At 46.5% G+C, this 12,409-nt stretch overlaps 1 protein-coding gene across 6 annotated transcripts in view; it reads left to right on the top strand.

Annotated features, from left to right (window-relative positions):
- CD244 (CD244 molecule) overlaps window positions 1–12,409 on the top strand; it is a 42,765-nt gene that overhangs the window by 13,882 nt on the left and 16,474 nt on the right. The window contains exon 1 of one of the 6 annotated variants that reach the window (XM_073888270.1): window positions 5,891–6,193. The exons of the other annotated variants lie outside the window; for them this stretch is intronic. Within the exon in view, the coding sequence (XP_073744371.1) occupies window positions 6,136–6,193 (58 nt within the window). The 5' untranslated portion in view covers window positions 5,891–6,135. Of the gene's footprint in view, window positions 1–5,890; window positions 6,194–12,409 lie in introns of those variants that run through there. 6 annotated transcript variants of the gene reach the window in all.

Here is a 12,409-nt window from a genome sequence, read left to right as displayed (position 1 = left end):
TGATGACCCTGAGATCAACAGTCACATGCTCTACTGACTGAGCCAGCCAGGCACCCCAGGAGTGGGCATTTGACCCGTTTCTGGCCAATGAGACATGAAGAAAAGTGTGCAGGGGGCCTCTGTAAAAAGTTTCCTCTCCTCTAAAAAGGAGCCACAGGGAGAGAGGATCCCTCCTCCCTCTGGACATACAGATTGTTATGGGTTGAACCGTGTTCTCTCAAATTCATATGTCGTACATCTGAATGTGACTATATTTGGGGACAGGGTTTGCAAAGAGGTGATTGAGTTAGCATGAGGCCATTTGAGTGGGCACTGATCCAGTCTAACTGGTATGCTTAAGAGAAGAGGAAATGTGGACACACAGAGACATTAGGGATGTGCACAGACCACGTGAGGCCATGTCGAGGAGGGTGCCATCTGCAAGCTAGGAGAGAGGCCTCAGGAGGAACCAGACCTACCGACACCTTGATCTTGGACTTCCAGCCCACAGAACTGTGAGAAAATTACATTTCTGTTGTGTTAGCGTCCAGTCTGGGCTTTTCGTCAGGGCAGCCCTGGCAAAGTGACCCGTAGCTGATGATTGGAATGCTGGTAGGCATCTCACTCAGCCAGATGGTGAAGCCAGGGTGGGGAGAAGGAAAGGGCCCTTGAAGACATCACTGTGCTGATGAGTAGATCAGGCCTGAGCTGCCTTGCCTCTGGATTTCCCATCTCGTGAGGCGATTTGTTTGCTTTTTGTTTAAGCCACTTTGAGATGGGATTTCTATGAGTCACAGCTGAAGGCATCCTAACTGATCCAGACCTGAGCCAAGGAAGTGTCAGGGCGGTGGGATTTGGGGGAGGTGGTGTGGGGAACAGATTTAAGAGGAAATAGGAGGTAAGATCAATGGGACACAGTCACGGGTCGTGGCTAGAGGATAGTGATCAGAAGGGGCGATGTCCCTAAGGTTAGAGCTACCATTTTCCCAGACTCTTAGGTGTCATCAACTGTCCACGTGGATTGTTCCATGAATGTACCACTAAGGAGGAAATGCACAATGATATTAAAGATGTCAAAACATGAAAAAAATGTGTCTTAGAATCAAAAAAAGAAAGGACCAAAAGAAGCATAATTTTCTTTGGAGTTTTCTTCTTGGGTGCTGTTCTGTTTTATCAGTGTATCTGAGTATGGTGCGTAAATCAGTGCGTAAATCAGTACTTTGAACCTACAAAGATAGAAAATGATACCTTAGCAAAAAAGAGACAACCTTTTCCTAAGAATTGCAGTATTATCAGTGCTCTAATAACATTATGTGTTATGTATGTGGTGTCACTGTGGAGGGACTGCTCAGTTCTCTTGAAGCTGAAGGGAGGATGGCGGGGTGGAAGCTAGAGGCTTTGGGGGCGGTTTGTGCTGACTTATTCTCAAATGCAGTCTCCTGCCTGGTGCTCCTCTGTAGTAGATTGTCACCAGCTTGTGGCAAAATGAGGAAATTAAGGACAAAGTACGGTCTCTTTATGAAGCTAAATTTAATTCAGCTAAAGGTATTTATTCATTTAAAGATTTTATTTATTTATTTGACAGAGAGAGACACAGCGAAGAGGGAACACAAGCAGGGGGAGCAGGAGAAGCAGACTTCCCACGGAGCAGGGAGCCCGATGCGGGCTCAATCCCAGGACCCTGGGTTCATGATCTGAGCCGAAGGCAGACGCTTAACAACTGAGCCACCCCAGTGCCCCTAAAATTCTGCTTCTTTATCTAAAGATTACTGTCATGATTATTTTCCCTCAGGCACGTTTTTCTGCATTTACAACCATTCAGAGAACATAAATGCACACACAGTTCTGTTCACCTAAACAGAATTATATTATGCACATTGTTTTGTGAATGTCTTAGAGGTCTGTTAATGTGAATATGTATACATTTGTCTTACTCTTTTTATTTTTTTTAAGAGACATCTTAATTAATTAATTTATTTGAGAGAGAGCAAGAGAGAGTGAGCACAAGCGGTGTGGGGGTGAGGGAGAGAATCTCCAGCAGACTCCCTGCTGAGCGTGGAGCCTGACGTGGGGCTCGGTCTCACAACCCTGAGATCATGACCTGAGCCGAAATCAAGAGTTGGACGCTTAATTGACTGAGCCACCCAGGCACCCCAGTCTTACTCTTTTTAAAAGCTTCTTCATGTACTATAGTATAGAATCAATACACCATTTTTTCCCAACTATTCCCTACTGATTAACGTTTTGGCTATTTCCGGTTTTTTACTTAACAGTGACGTAAGGAAGAATCTTACCTATCTTTGGGCATTTGTGAAAATATTTTTGGTGCATTAGAGTATTTCTGTTGGATAAATTCAAAGAGGGGGTATTGCTAGGTCAGAGAACACGAGCGTTTCACATGTTAATAATTGTTGGGGTGCCTGGATGGCTCAGTCAGTTAAGTGTCTGCCTTCAGCTTGGGTCATGATCCCGGGGGGGTGTGTGTCCCGGGATCGAGTCCCGCACCAGGCTTCCTTCTCAGCAGGGAGACTGCTTCTCCCTCTGCCTATCCCACTCCCCTCCTTGTGCTCTCTCACACCCTCTCTCTCTCTTTTTCAAATAAATAAATAAAATCTTAAAAAAAAAGAATCATTTAAAAAAATTGTTAAAGTGCTTTCTAGTGAATTGTCAGAACTAAAGGTGGTCATAGGGACTCCAAACTTATAATTGGTCTTATAAGTGGGTGGTCTTGGGGACTCATGAACTTTGCAGTTGGGCTATACTAGAATAACCTTGACTCAGTGAAAGATGATGCAAGTATGATTTGAGAAAAGGAAGGATGAGAGGGTGGAGGTTGATGAACTTTAATTCCTGGATGGCCACTGACTTTTCAATGTCCCAGACTTATGGAGACCTGGAGAATATGCATGGGAAGTGAGGCTATGAGAGTCTCTGAGTTTATGTGGACTTTGTAGGGTCTTGGGTCTTCATGCTAAAGTGGCTGAATTGCACAGAAGGGCCCTCTGGACAAGGACCCTGCAGGGCAAGATATAAACCCCATGAAGGCAGGACCATCATGGCTTAGCTCACCAGCGTATCTCAGGAGGAATAGAAATGCTTTCTTTAGGGAAGTCATTCATTCTTTCAGCACTCAACACTCTGCAACCAACTATTAAGCACCAGACACCAGGCCAGGCTCTGGAAACACTAACTGGGGAGACCACAGGCTTCATGATGAAGCACTCAGGGTCAGGCAGGGCAGTTTGTAGACAAACAGCAGTTATCATGTGGTAGAGTATATTAAAGACTGTAACTGAACTCGAGAGGTTCACTGCTTGGGGTGTATGAAATTGAATACAACCCAAGGAAATGTTAAAAGCAAAGAACTTGGGGCGCCTGGGTGGCTCAGTTGGTTGGGCGTCTGTCTTCGGCTCAGGTCATGATCTCAGGGACTTGGGATCGAGCCCCACGTCGGGCTCCCTGTTCGTTGGGGAGTCTGCTTCTCCCTCTCCCTGCCCTTCCCTCACTTGTGCTCTGTCTCTCTCTCAAATAAGTGAATAGAATCTTAAAAAAAAAAAAGCAAAGAACTTTTCATTACTTGTTATAAGTAAGGAGACAGGGAGATAAGCTCTCAAAGTGCTGTCTCCCATGGGGATATGACGGGACGCTTCATTCAGTGTATTAGGAGACAGGAGCTCATTCAGTGTATTAGGAGACAAGAGTGGGGAACTTACAAAAGCACTCTGTTCAATTGCACAAGCCTAGCATGTCAACATTCTTTTTTTAAAGATTTTATGTATTTATTTGACAGACAGTGAGGGAGGGAACACAAGCGGGGGGAGTGGGAGAGGGAGAAGCAGGCTTCCCGCTGAGCAGGGAGCCCCATGCGGGGCTCGATCCCAGGACCCTGGGATCATGACTTGAGCCAAAGGCAGATGCTTAACGACTGAGCCACCCAGGCGCCCTGCATGTCAACATTCTAGTGCATACATCACATGTTCAAAAAGTGGCAGAAAACTGCCTGTAGGAGGAGATCTTAGTACTATAATGAGCTACAGGTAACTTCAGGACAACTCAGGGGGGCTTCTGCAAAGGTCCTCAGCTCCATTCCAAGTCACACTGGCTCACATAAGGGGCTATCAGACAAGACACACATAGCAAGGGGCTATCAGTTGAAAAACCTAGTTGGGCAACTCTTTGGCTAGAACTGTTGGTTCTGCAAAATAAAACACATTCCTTCCTTGCTTTTGTCCCTTCCCCTCCTCCCTTTTGGTGATAGCTTTAAGCTCTCTTAATAAGAGTAACTTCCCGTTGCATTCTAGCTAACAAGACCACGAGATATAACGACATGTCTGCTCCCGGTTCAGTTTCCCGGGGATGGTATGTATCCATGCGACTGGTGGAGAAAGGATGGAGCTGGTGTTGGGGTCAGGATCAGTGAAGCAGATTAGTAAATGTTGTTCATTAGTTGTTTTGAACAGTTGGACTTTGTCTTCCATCTTTCATGGCAGAAAATGTATCCTTACTTGTTGCATCATGTCTTGAGCACTACTTCTCAAATTCAAGGGCATGGCCAGATTGGCCCTGAGGAAGCTCCGTAGGGGTGAAGGGCCGCCCCGTGGCAGAGTTGATAACCATTGAACCCATGGGAAAAAGCCATGCAAGGCTAAATTAAGAAAAATAAAATGCAAAAAAGAAAAAGTAAAAGAGGGATGCCTAGGTGGCTCACTTGGTCAAGCATCGGACCCTTGATTTTGGCTCAAGTCATGTTTTCAGCGTCATGAGAGCTGGGCTCCCTGATCAGCACGGAGTCTGTTGGAGAGTCTCTCTCTCTCCCTCTCCCTCTGCCCCTACCGCACTTGCTCTCTCTCTCAATAAATAAATAAATCTTAAAAAAAAGAAAAACAGGACTTACCTATGTCCAGAGTTCTTTTTTGTGTGTGCTGTCAGCTACAATTATTGATTTGATCCTTAAAACTACCTTGTGAGGAACGTGAGCCAAGGACTGACCCCACAGGCTCAGAAGGTACCTTGGCCAGGATCACCCAGGTTGTTAAGTTGCTGAACTGTCCCTCAAGTCTCCAAATCTGTGCTCTGTCCAGAACACCCTGCTTTCTTCACTAGTAGTTGAGGCTCTAGTCTGCCTCCCCTGAGCCCAGCTTCAGACGGGGTGATTGGAAATGGATCAAAGGATGGAAAAAGAGAGGAAGGGCTGACTGGAAGGGAACTGAAAGAATTTGTTGCTAAGGGGAAAGCAGAAGGAAGAACAAGTCAGGAAGCCCCAGGGTATGGCCTCAAAGCAAATGCTTTCTGGGGAAGGTGGGGTGCCACCACCTCTCCCCCTCTGTGGGGGTATAAGAAGGATCAAAGCTTCCTGGCCTTTGTGGAGGGCGGAATTGAAATGTGGGCAGGGGAGGGCAGCAAAGATGAGTTTGGTCGCTGTCTGGGTGAGAGAAGGCAAGAGAAGGCAGAGAACTACTATGGGAAAAAGGAGCAAAAGGGGAAAGGATGGGGCATAGAAGCACAGACAGGGAATGAGCAAAAGCAAATCTAGGTAAAGACGTTTGAGTGTGCATGTGCTTAAACCTGGTTATCACCTTGCAGAGCATCCCTGGGTCTTAGATCTTCCTGGTGTCCTGCTCCTTTCCTTCAACATTTCACCCACTTATCTAGGGCTCCACTTCTCAGCCCACACGCCCTCCACCCCTTCTCCCACGTTCACAGTGCCTGTTGGAATGGGACGGTCCGGGATAATGGCTGTTTGGTCCCCCTGCCTCCTGGCAGCTTTCTCCATATTGCCAGTAGGTTGGAGAGAACTGGAACATTTCTTCATGTCTGTCCCTTGAATGAGGCAGCCTGACTGGGGCAGAGCAATGGACAGGATTTTGAAGCTGGTTTTGTGAGTCACTGCGAACTCAGCACCCGCCCACTTGAGGCCAAATTTGAAAGTTCAGCTTGTGTGAACTGTAGGACCACGTCCAGGTACTGGGACTTTCTTGGTGGCCTTGTTAGCTCTCAGCTGCTGAGAACAGCCTTGTGTAGAGGAAATTGTGGCCAGACAAACAGCGAGGCAGTTCTGCTCCCCCTCTCCCTCCAGCTGGGTGGTTGCTGCTGAGCCTGGGCACGAGCAGAGCGTCTGGTGGGCGAGGAGCCGACCGACCCCTCTGTCCTCTAGGGATGTTGGGGCAAGCTCTCGTCCTCACACTCCTGCTCCTCAAGGGGAATCAGGGCCAAGGTAAGGAGGCCCAGCCTGGCGTGGGGTGGGGGATGGCATGGACTTGGGGCCATGGCCCCTGGGGAGATCAGAACCCAGAGCCCCTGGATTCAGCTGTTTACAAGGTCGCCTGGCACCGTGACGACGAGCAGCTCCTGACAGCTCTGGACAGGCTAGGTCAGACGGAACTGGCTAGCAGCGGGTTGGGAGGTCTTTGAGAAGTGCGTCTGGCCATGCCTTCAGCAATCGAGCGATCTCCCTGTTCTTGGGGCAGGAAAACTCCTTTACACTGGCTTCAGTTTGTCTGTCTGTGTAGTGGGGAGAAAGCGTCCTCTCTGCTGGCCGTAAGAAGGACAAAGGAAATGTTCTCTAATGTGGCGTGATTACCAGCAGAGAGAAGTGGCCCCTGGGCTTGGGTTTCTCTAAGGAAGTCGGGTGGCTCTGGAAATCAGAGACTGACAGATTGCTCCCCAGGCAGAGAAGCTGAGCCAGGAGGAGGGAGCGTGCAGCCAACAGCCACTCTGCCTGAATGGCCTGGCCCCTCACCCCCCAGCAGCCTCCAGCAGCCCAGAGGCTACACGAACCTGAAAATCATTAGGGAAATGCTGGCTTGGAGCAGGAGGTGGGGAAGGGGGAAGAAGGAGACCATATCAGGAAGCTCCAGAGCACATGGAAAACTCGGCTTGGGGAGATCTCAGCTGAGGGCTGCTCCCCCTTCATCCAACCCTGGAGTCAAGGGTGCTCTGACATGTGCGTCTGCATTCTAGGTCGGTGGCTCTTCCAGGGCCATCAAGCGTGAGGGAATAAGTGGAGGACACACTCTGGGTGCAGAGGGAGGAAAATTGGGCCCAGGGTAGTGTTTGTCTGGGGCCTGTTGGAAGCCCCATATAGACCCATTGCGGGCACTCTTGTGTCCTCCCAGACACAGTCTGGGCTCCAGGGGACTGGGGGAGACCGGCGGTTGAAACACACGCATCTGTATTTACAAATCCGTAACAAACACAAGGGAAGGAAAGGCAGAGAGCGCTGAGGACAGGGAGCAGTCGGGAATATCTGGATGCCAGAAGTTGAGCCGGTCTGAGAAGATGAGACTGAGTGACAGGAGAACGGGGCTGTCCCACGTCCACACCTGGGGCACGGCTGAGCACACCCACTGCAGGGAGACCTGGGGGGAGCTGGCCCCGCCAGGGTGTGGGCACAGGCTGACGGGCTTTGGCTTTCGGGAACTTCTCCCTCTTCCTGCTGCGCCCTGTGTTTGTGGGGCTGGCCTGCTGAAAGCTGAATGAAACTGCTGCTCTGTTTATTGGTTTTCAGTTTTAAACTTTTATTTTATTTTTAAAATTTTTAAACTTTTAAATTAAAAAGTTTAAAATAGTAATTTCAGAGCTCCAGAGAAGTTGCAAGTATAGTACAAAGACTTCTTATATTTCCTTCACCCAGACTCACCAGTTGTTACCATTTTATCACATTTGCTTTATTTCTTTTTGTCCCCATATAGGTATGTGCATATAAATGTGTAATAAGTATGTTAACTAACAAAATTAAAATAAAAAAATAGAAAAAAATTTTGCTGAAGTATTTGAGAGTGAGTTACAGGCATCATGTCCCTTTACTCTTAAGTTTTGTAGCATGACTCTTCTAAGAACGTGGGCATTCCCATATCATATTATATCATGTCAGCACAATTATCAAAATTTAGTAAATTTAACATTGATACAATCAAATACACCGTCCATATCTAAATATTACCAGTTGTTCCAATAATGTGCTTTATGGCATTCTCCCCTCTCCAATGCAGAATCAAATCAGGATCATGTATTACATTCAGTTGTTAGGTCCTTTTTTTGTTATGTCTCTTATTTTTTTATTTAAAAAAGTTTTATTTTTTTAAAGTAGTCCTCCACCCAATGTGGGGCTTGAACTCACAACCCCGAGGTCAAGAGTTGCGTGCTCTACTGACTGAACCAGCCAGGCACCCAGTTTTGTTTTGTTTTGTTTTGTTATGTCTTTCGATCTACAACCCTCCTCAGCCTTTCTTTGTCTTTCATGACTTTGACATTTTTGGAGTACAAGCCAGTTGTTTTGTGGAAGGCTCCTGAATCCGGGTTTGTGAGCTGGGCTATGCTTTCTGGGCGGGGTTACTATACAGTTGAGGCTGTGTCTATTTCAGAGCATCCCATCAGGACACATGATGGCAGTGAAACCTTTTCTTTTTTTTTTAAAACTTAGCTTACTGAAGAATTTAATATGCATAATATATATGTAAGAAGCTCCTATCACTCTTGAGGTTTGCCGAGCGTTTTCAGAAGCTTCTGAATGCAGAGTAAAAGCCACACATTTTACAGTGGCCTACGTGATCTGGCCTCCCTGATCCCCACCTCCCCTTCCTCTCTCCTTCCTTGCACGCCCTGTGTTCAGCATCCCTGACCCGCTGCTCCTGGAGCACACTGCACTCCATGGCTTTGCACTCAGTTTTCTCTACCTGGAATGCCACTTCCCCACTGGCCACCTGGCCTGCTCCCTCCGCCCCTCAGGATTCTGCTCATACCACCTTCTCGGGGATGGCTTCCACTGAAATTGTCAACCCCGCCATCCTGTAATGCCGTATCTCCCTCTCTGCTTATTTTCTCTGTGGTCTTCATCTCCATTGGACACACTCTCCTGTTTACTCCTTTGTTTTCTTTTCTGTCTCCTGGGCTCCTCTTTACCTCACTAGAATGTAAGATCCTTGAGGCCAGGGCTTTTGTCTGTTTTGTTCACTGCTGTTTCTTCAGCCTCTAGAACAGTATCTGGCACAATTAGAGTCTCAGTAAATCTTGTCCCTTTATTGAATGAATGGATGGATGAATACTTTAAACAATCTCTAGAATAAAGTGAGAGTTTATCTGTCTATTGGCGAGTTTCATTGGGAGAAGCTGTTCTAGATTTTAAGCCAAGTACTCCCTCTGTGGCATTGAAGAAGCTAACTAACTTTTGTTTCTCAGTTTTCCATTCATAAGGTGAAGTCAACAGTGGTGTTGCTCTATAGGGATGTGTCACCGTTAGGTGAGGTATGCTACTATAACATGCTTAGAAAGTTCTTACACCAGGTCCCCCCAGATTGGCACTCATGTTACTCAGTTATTTGGAGGCAGGGTCTATGTTTCACTTAGTTTTGTGATCAGAGTCAAGAAGAGAGACTAATTTGTTGGTTAATTATTTAAGTCAAAAGCGAGTTAGAAAATCCTGGATGAAGGGCAGCCTCGTGGCTCAGTCGTTAAGCGTCTGCCTTCAGCTCAGGTCATGATCCCAGGGTCCTGGGATCGAGCCCCACATCGGGCTCCCTGCTCAGCGGGGAGCCTGCTTCCCCCTCTCCCCCTGCCCCATGCTTTCTCTCTCTCTTTCATGAATGAATAAAATCTTTAAAAAAAGAGAGAGAAAATCCTGGATGAGGGGTGCCTGGGTGGCTCAGTTGGTTAAGTGTCTGCCTTTGGCTCAGGTCACGATCCCCGGGTCCTGGGATTGAGCCCTGCATCAGGCTCCTTGCTCACTGGGGAGTCTGCCTCTCCCCCTGCACCCAGGTTGTGCTCTTTCTCTCTCAAATAAATAAATAAATAAATAAATAAATAAAATCTTAAAAAAGGAAATCCTGGATGAGATGATGTTTTATTTATTTTTAAAGATTTTATTTTTTTATGAGAGAGAGAGAGAGAGATATAGTGAGACAGAGCACGAGCAGGGGGTGGGGAGACAGAGAAGTAGTCTCCCTGTTGAGCAGGGAGCCAGGACCCTGGGATCGTGACTTGAGCCAAAAGCAGACGCTTAACCAACTGAGCCACCCAGGTGCCCAAGATGATAAGTTTTAATGGGTAACTCTTTTCTGAAGGTTTTCTCATTGTCATAACTGGGATCTTTGGGAGAATGCAACATTTTTAACTTAAAAGAACACATATTCAAGACACTTAATCCTATTATGACATTGTACAATGTGAAATATGCTAATTGTTTCCACAGGGACATCTCCCTCTCAATTCCCACCCCTTCCCTCATGGGGCTTGAACACCTTTGGGCCAGGCCCTGGGCTAAGTATTGAGAATTTGATGGTGAATCAGTACATGGACCCCTCCTTCACAGAGCTAACATCTATCACAGGACTCAATACATAATTACAGCTGTGATTAGTGCCCTGCAAAGTGCTCACACAATAGGTACTCAAAATGTTAACTGAGTGAATGAATGAATTCTTTTTAGGCATCTTAGAAGCAGATTGGGATGATTTTGGGGTCAGGTGTGTTGGGAAGCAGGGACCTTCAAATAGCTGCCCACAGGAGTGGGTCCAGGTCCAAAATTCAGGTTTGCTCTGTGCATTCTGAGGGGACCCCAAAGGACACACTGGAGACTGTGAACATGCAGGGGCTGCAGACAAAACAAAAGGGCAGGGCAGCATCTCATGGATTAGCTCTAAGGCATGCTTACCGGCTCTTTTTACAGACTGTGTTAAAATTTTCACTTCTCAGGAAGGAGTCTCTGATTCTGACTACTCTGTCTGGGATCCACGCAAGTTCTAAGAAGACTATTTGTTTCTGTTCCTCACTGTATTTGTATCTCTTCCTCACTGCACCTCCCCTGAAACAAAGTGAATGGTGAAGTCGTTGGGCACGGGGGGACAGACTGGGTCTCAGAGAACTCAGGGCTGCAGCACCATCCTAGAGGGAACTGGTTCCATAGAAATCACTCCAGGGTTTGCTGGACCATTGTCTTCATAAACAGATATTTAAAATTTTAATTTAATTTAATTTTTGTTATTTTTAGAGAGAGAGAGAGAGAGCATGAGCAGGGAGGGGCAGAGGGAGAAGGAGAGAATCTTAAGCAGGCTGCACACTCAGCACATAGCCCCCCCCCGAAATCATGACCTGAGCCAAAATCAAGAGTTGGACACTTCACCCACTGAGCCACCTAGGCGCCTCAACAGACATTTTTATTAAAGCGTGACACATGTACAGAAAAACATATAAAATTAGAAACATACATCTCCATGTGTTACTGTTAAATGAACATGCTTGTGTATCTACCACACATTCTCTCCATTCATTAGCTCTTCCCTCTTTCACAAATACAACCACTGTTCTCACTTTTGACATCATAGGTTAGTTTGGCCTGTATATAAAGGGAATTATATGGTATGTGCCTTAGGTTTGGCTTCTTTTGCTCAACATCTGATGAAATTTATCTATGTTATTACTTGCACCTGGTCATTTCATGGTTTTTCGGTGTATGACTATACAGAAGTTTATTCATCCATTCTGCTATTAATGAATCTTTGGGTTGTTTTTTCCCCCCTATTATAATAATGGTATTAGTAGCCTATTGTACACACTTTTCATATATGCATGTCTGTTGGGTATATCTCTAGGTGTAGAATCATGGGGTATGTATGTAGACTTGTAGTGGATGCTGGTCAACTGTTTGCCAAAGTGGTTGAACCAAGCAGTATATGAGAGGAGTCCCATGATGCTTCAGGGCTGTTGGCTCTTTTTGAGGCCCTGCAAACGGGAAGTGAAGGTGCAGGTGTGTGGAGCCTGGAAGGCAAAGGCTAAAACCAAGGGAGCCACATCTCTGGTATTCTGCACAAAATTCCTACAGTATACTTGTTTCTGGGAGTTAGCTGAGACACATTCTTGAATTTAAGTAAATAATTAATTAATTAAATAACTTCATTAAGCATTTACTATGTTCCAAGAACTATGCAAGATTCTGTTGATGAAACAAAGATGAAACATATTGATTATATCCTTAAGAATCTTTCAGACAGAGGCGCCTGGGTGGCTCGATTGGTTAAGCAAGCGTCTGCCTTCGGCTCAGGTCATGATCCCAGGGTCCTGGGATAGAGCCCCGCATCGGGCTCCCTGCTCGGCGGGAAGCCTGCTTCTCACCCTCCCACTGCTGCTCCCCCTGCCTGTACTCTCTCTCTCTGTCAAATAAATAAATAAATTCTAAAAAAAAAAGAATCTTTCAGACAGAGGAAACGAGCATGTACAGCAACAATTGTAAGGGAAGTGTCACCGACAGGCAAGACCCATTTAGAGCACAAAGGGAGCTGAGAAAATGGGGATTCCTTCTGGTGGGGGGTGGGGGAGTGCTGTGGGATGTGGCCTTGAAGGATGCAGAATTGCTCAGGAGATAGGGGTAAGGAAGAAAGATAAGGTGAGTAGAGGGAACAGCTGGATGGAAGTAGGGAAAACACAGGGTTTGGATGGG

This window comes from Callorhinus ursinus, unplaced genomic scaffold (assembly GCF_003265705.2).
Source record: "Callorhinus ursinus isolate GAN/ISIS: 27379988/994484 unplaced genomic scaffold, GSC_fseal_2.0 scaffold88, whole genome shotgun sequence".
In the NCBI taxonomy this organism is placed as follows: Eukaryota; Metazoa; Chordata; class Mammalia; order Carnivora; family Otariidae; genus Callorhinus; species Callorhinus ursinus.
This window is presented reverse-complemented; position numbering and strand designations above follow the sequence as displayed.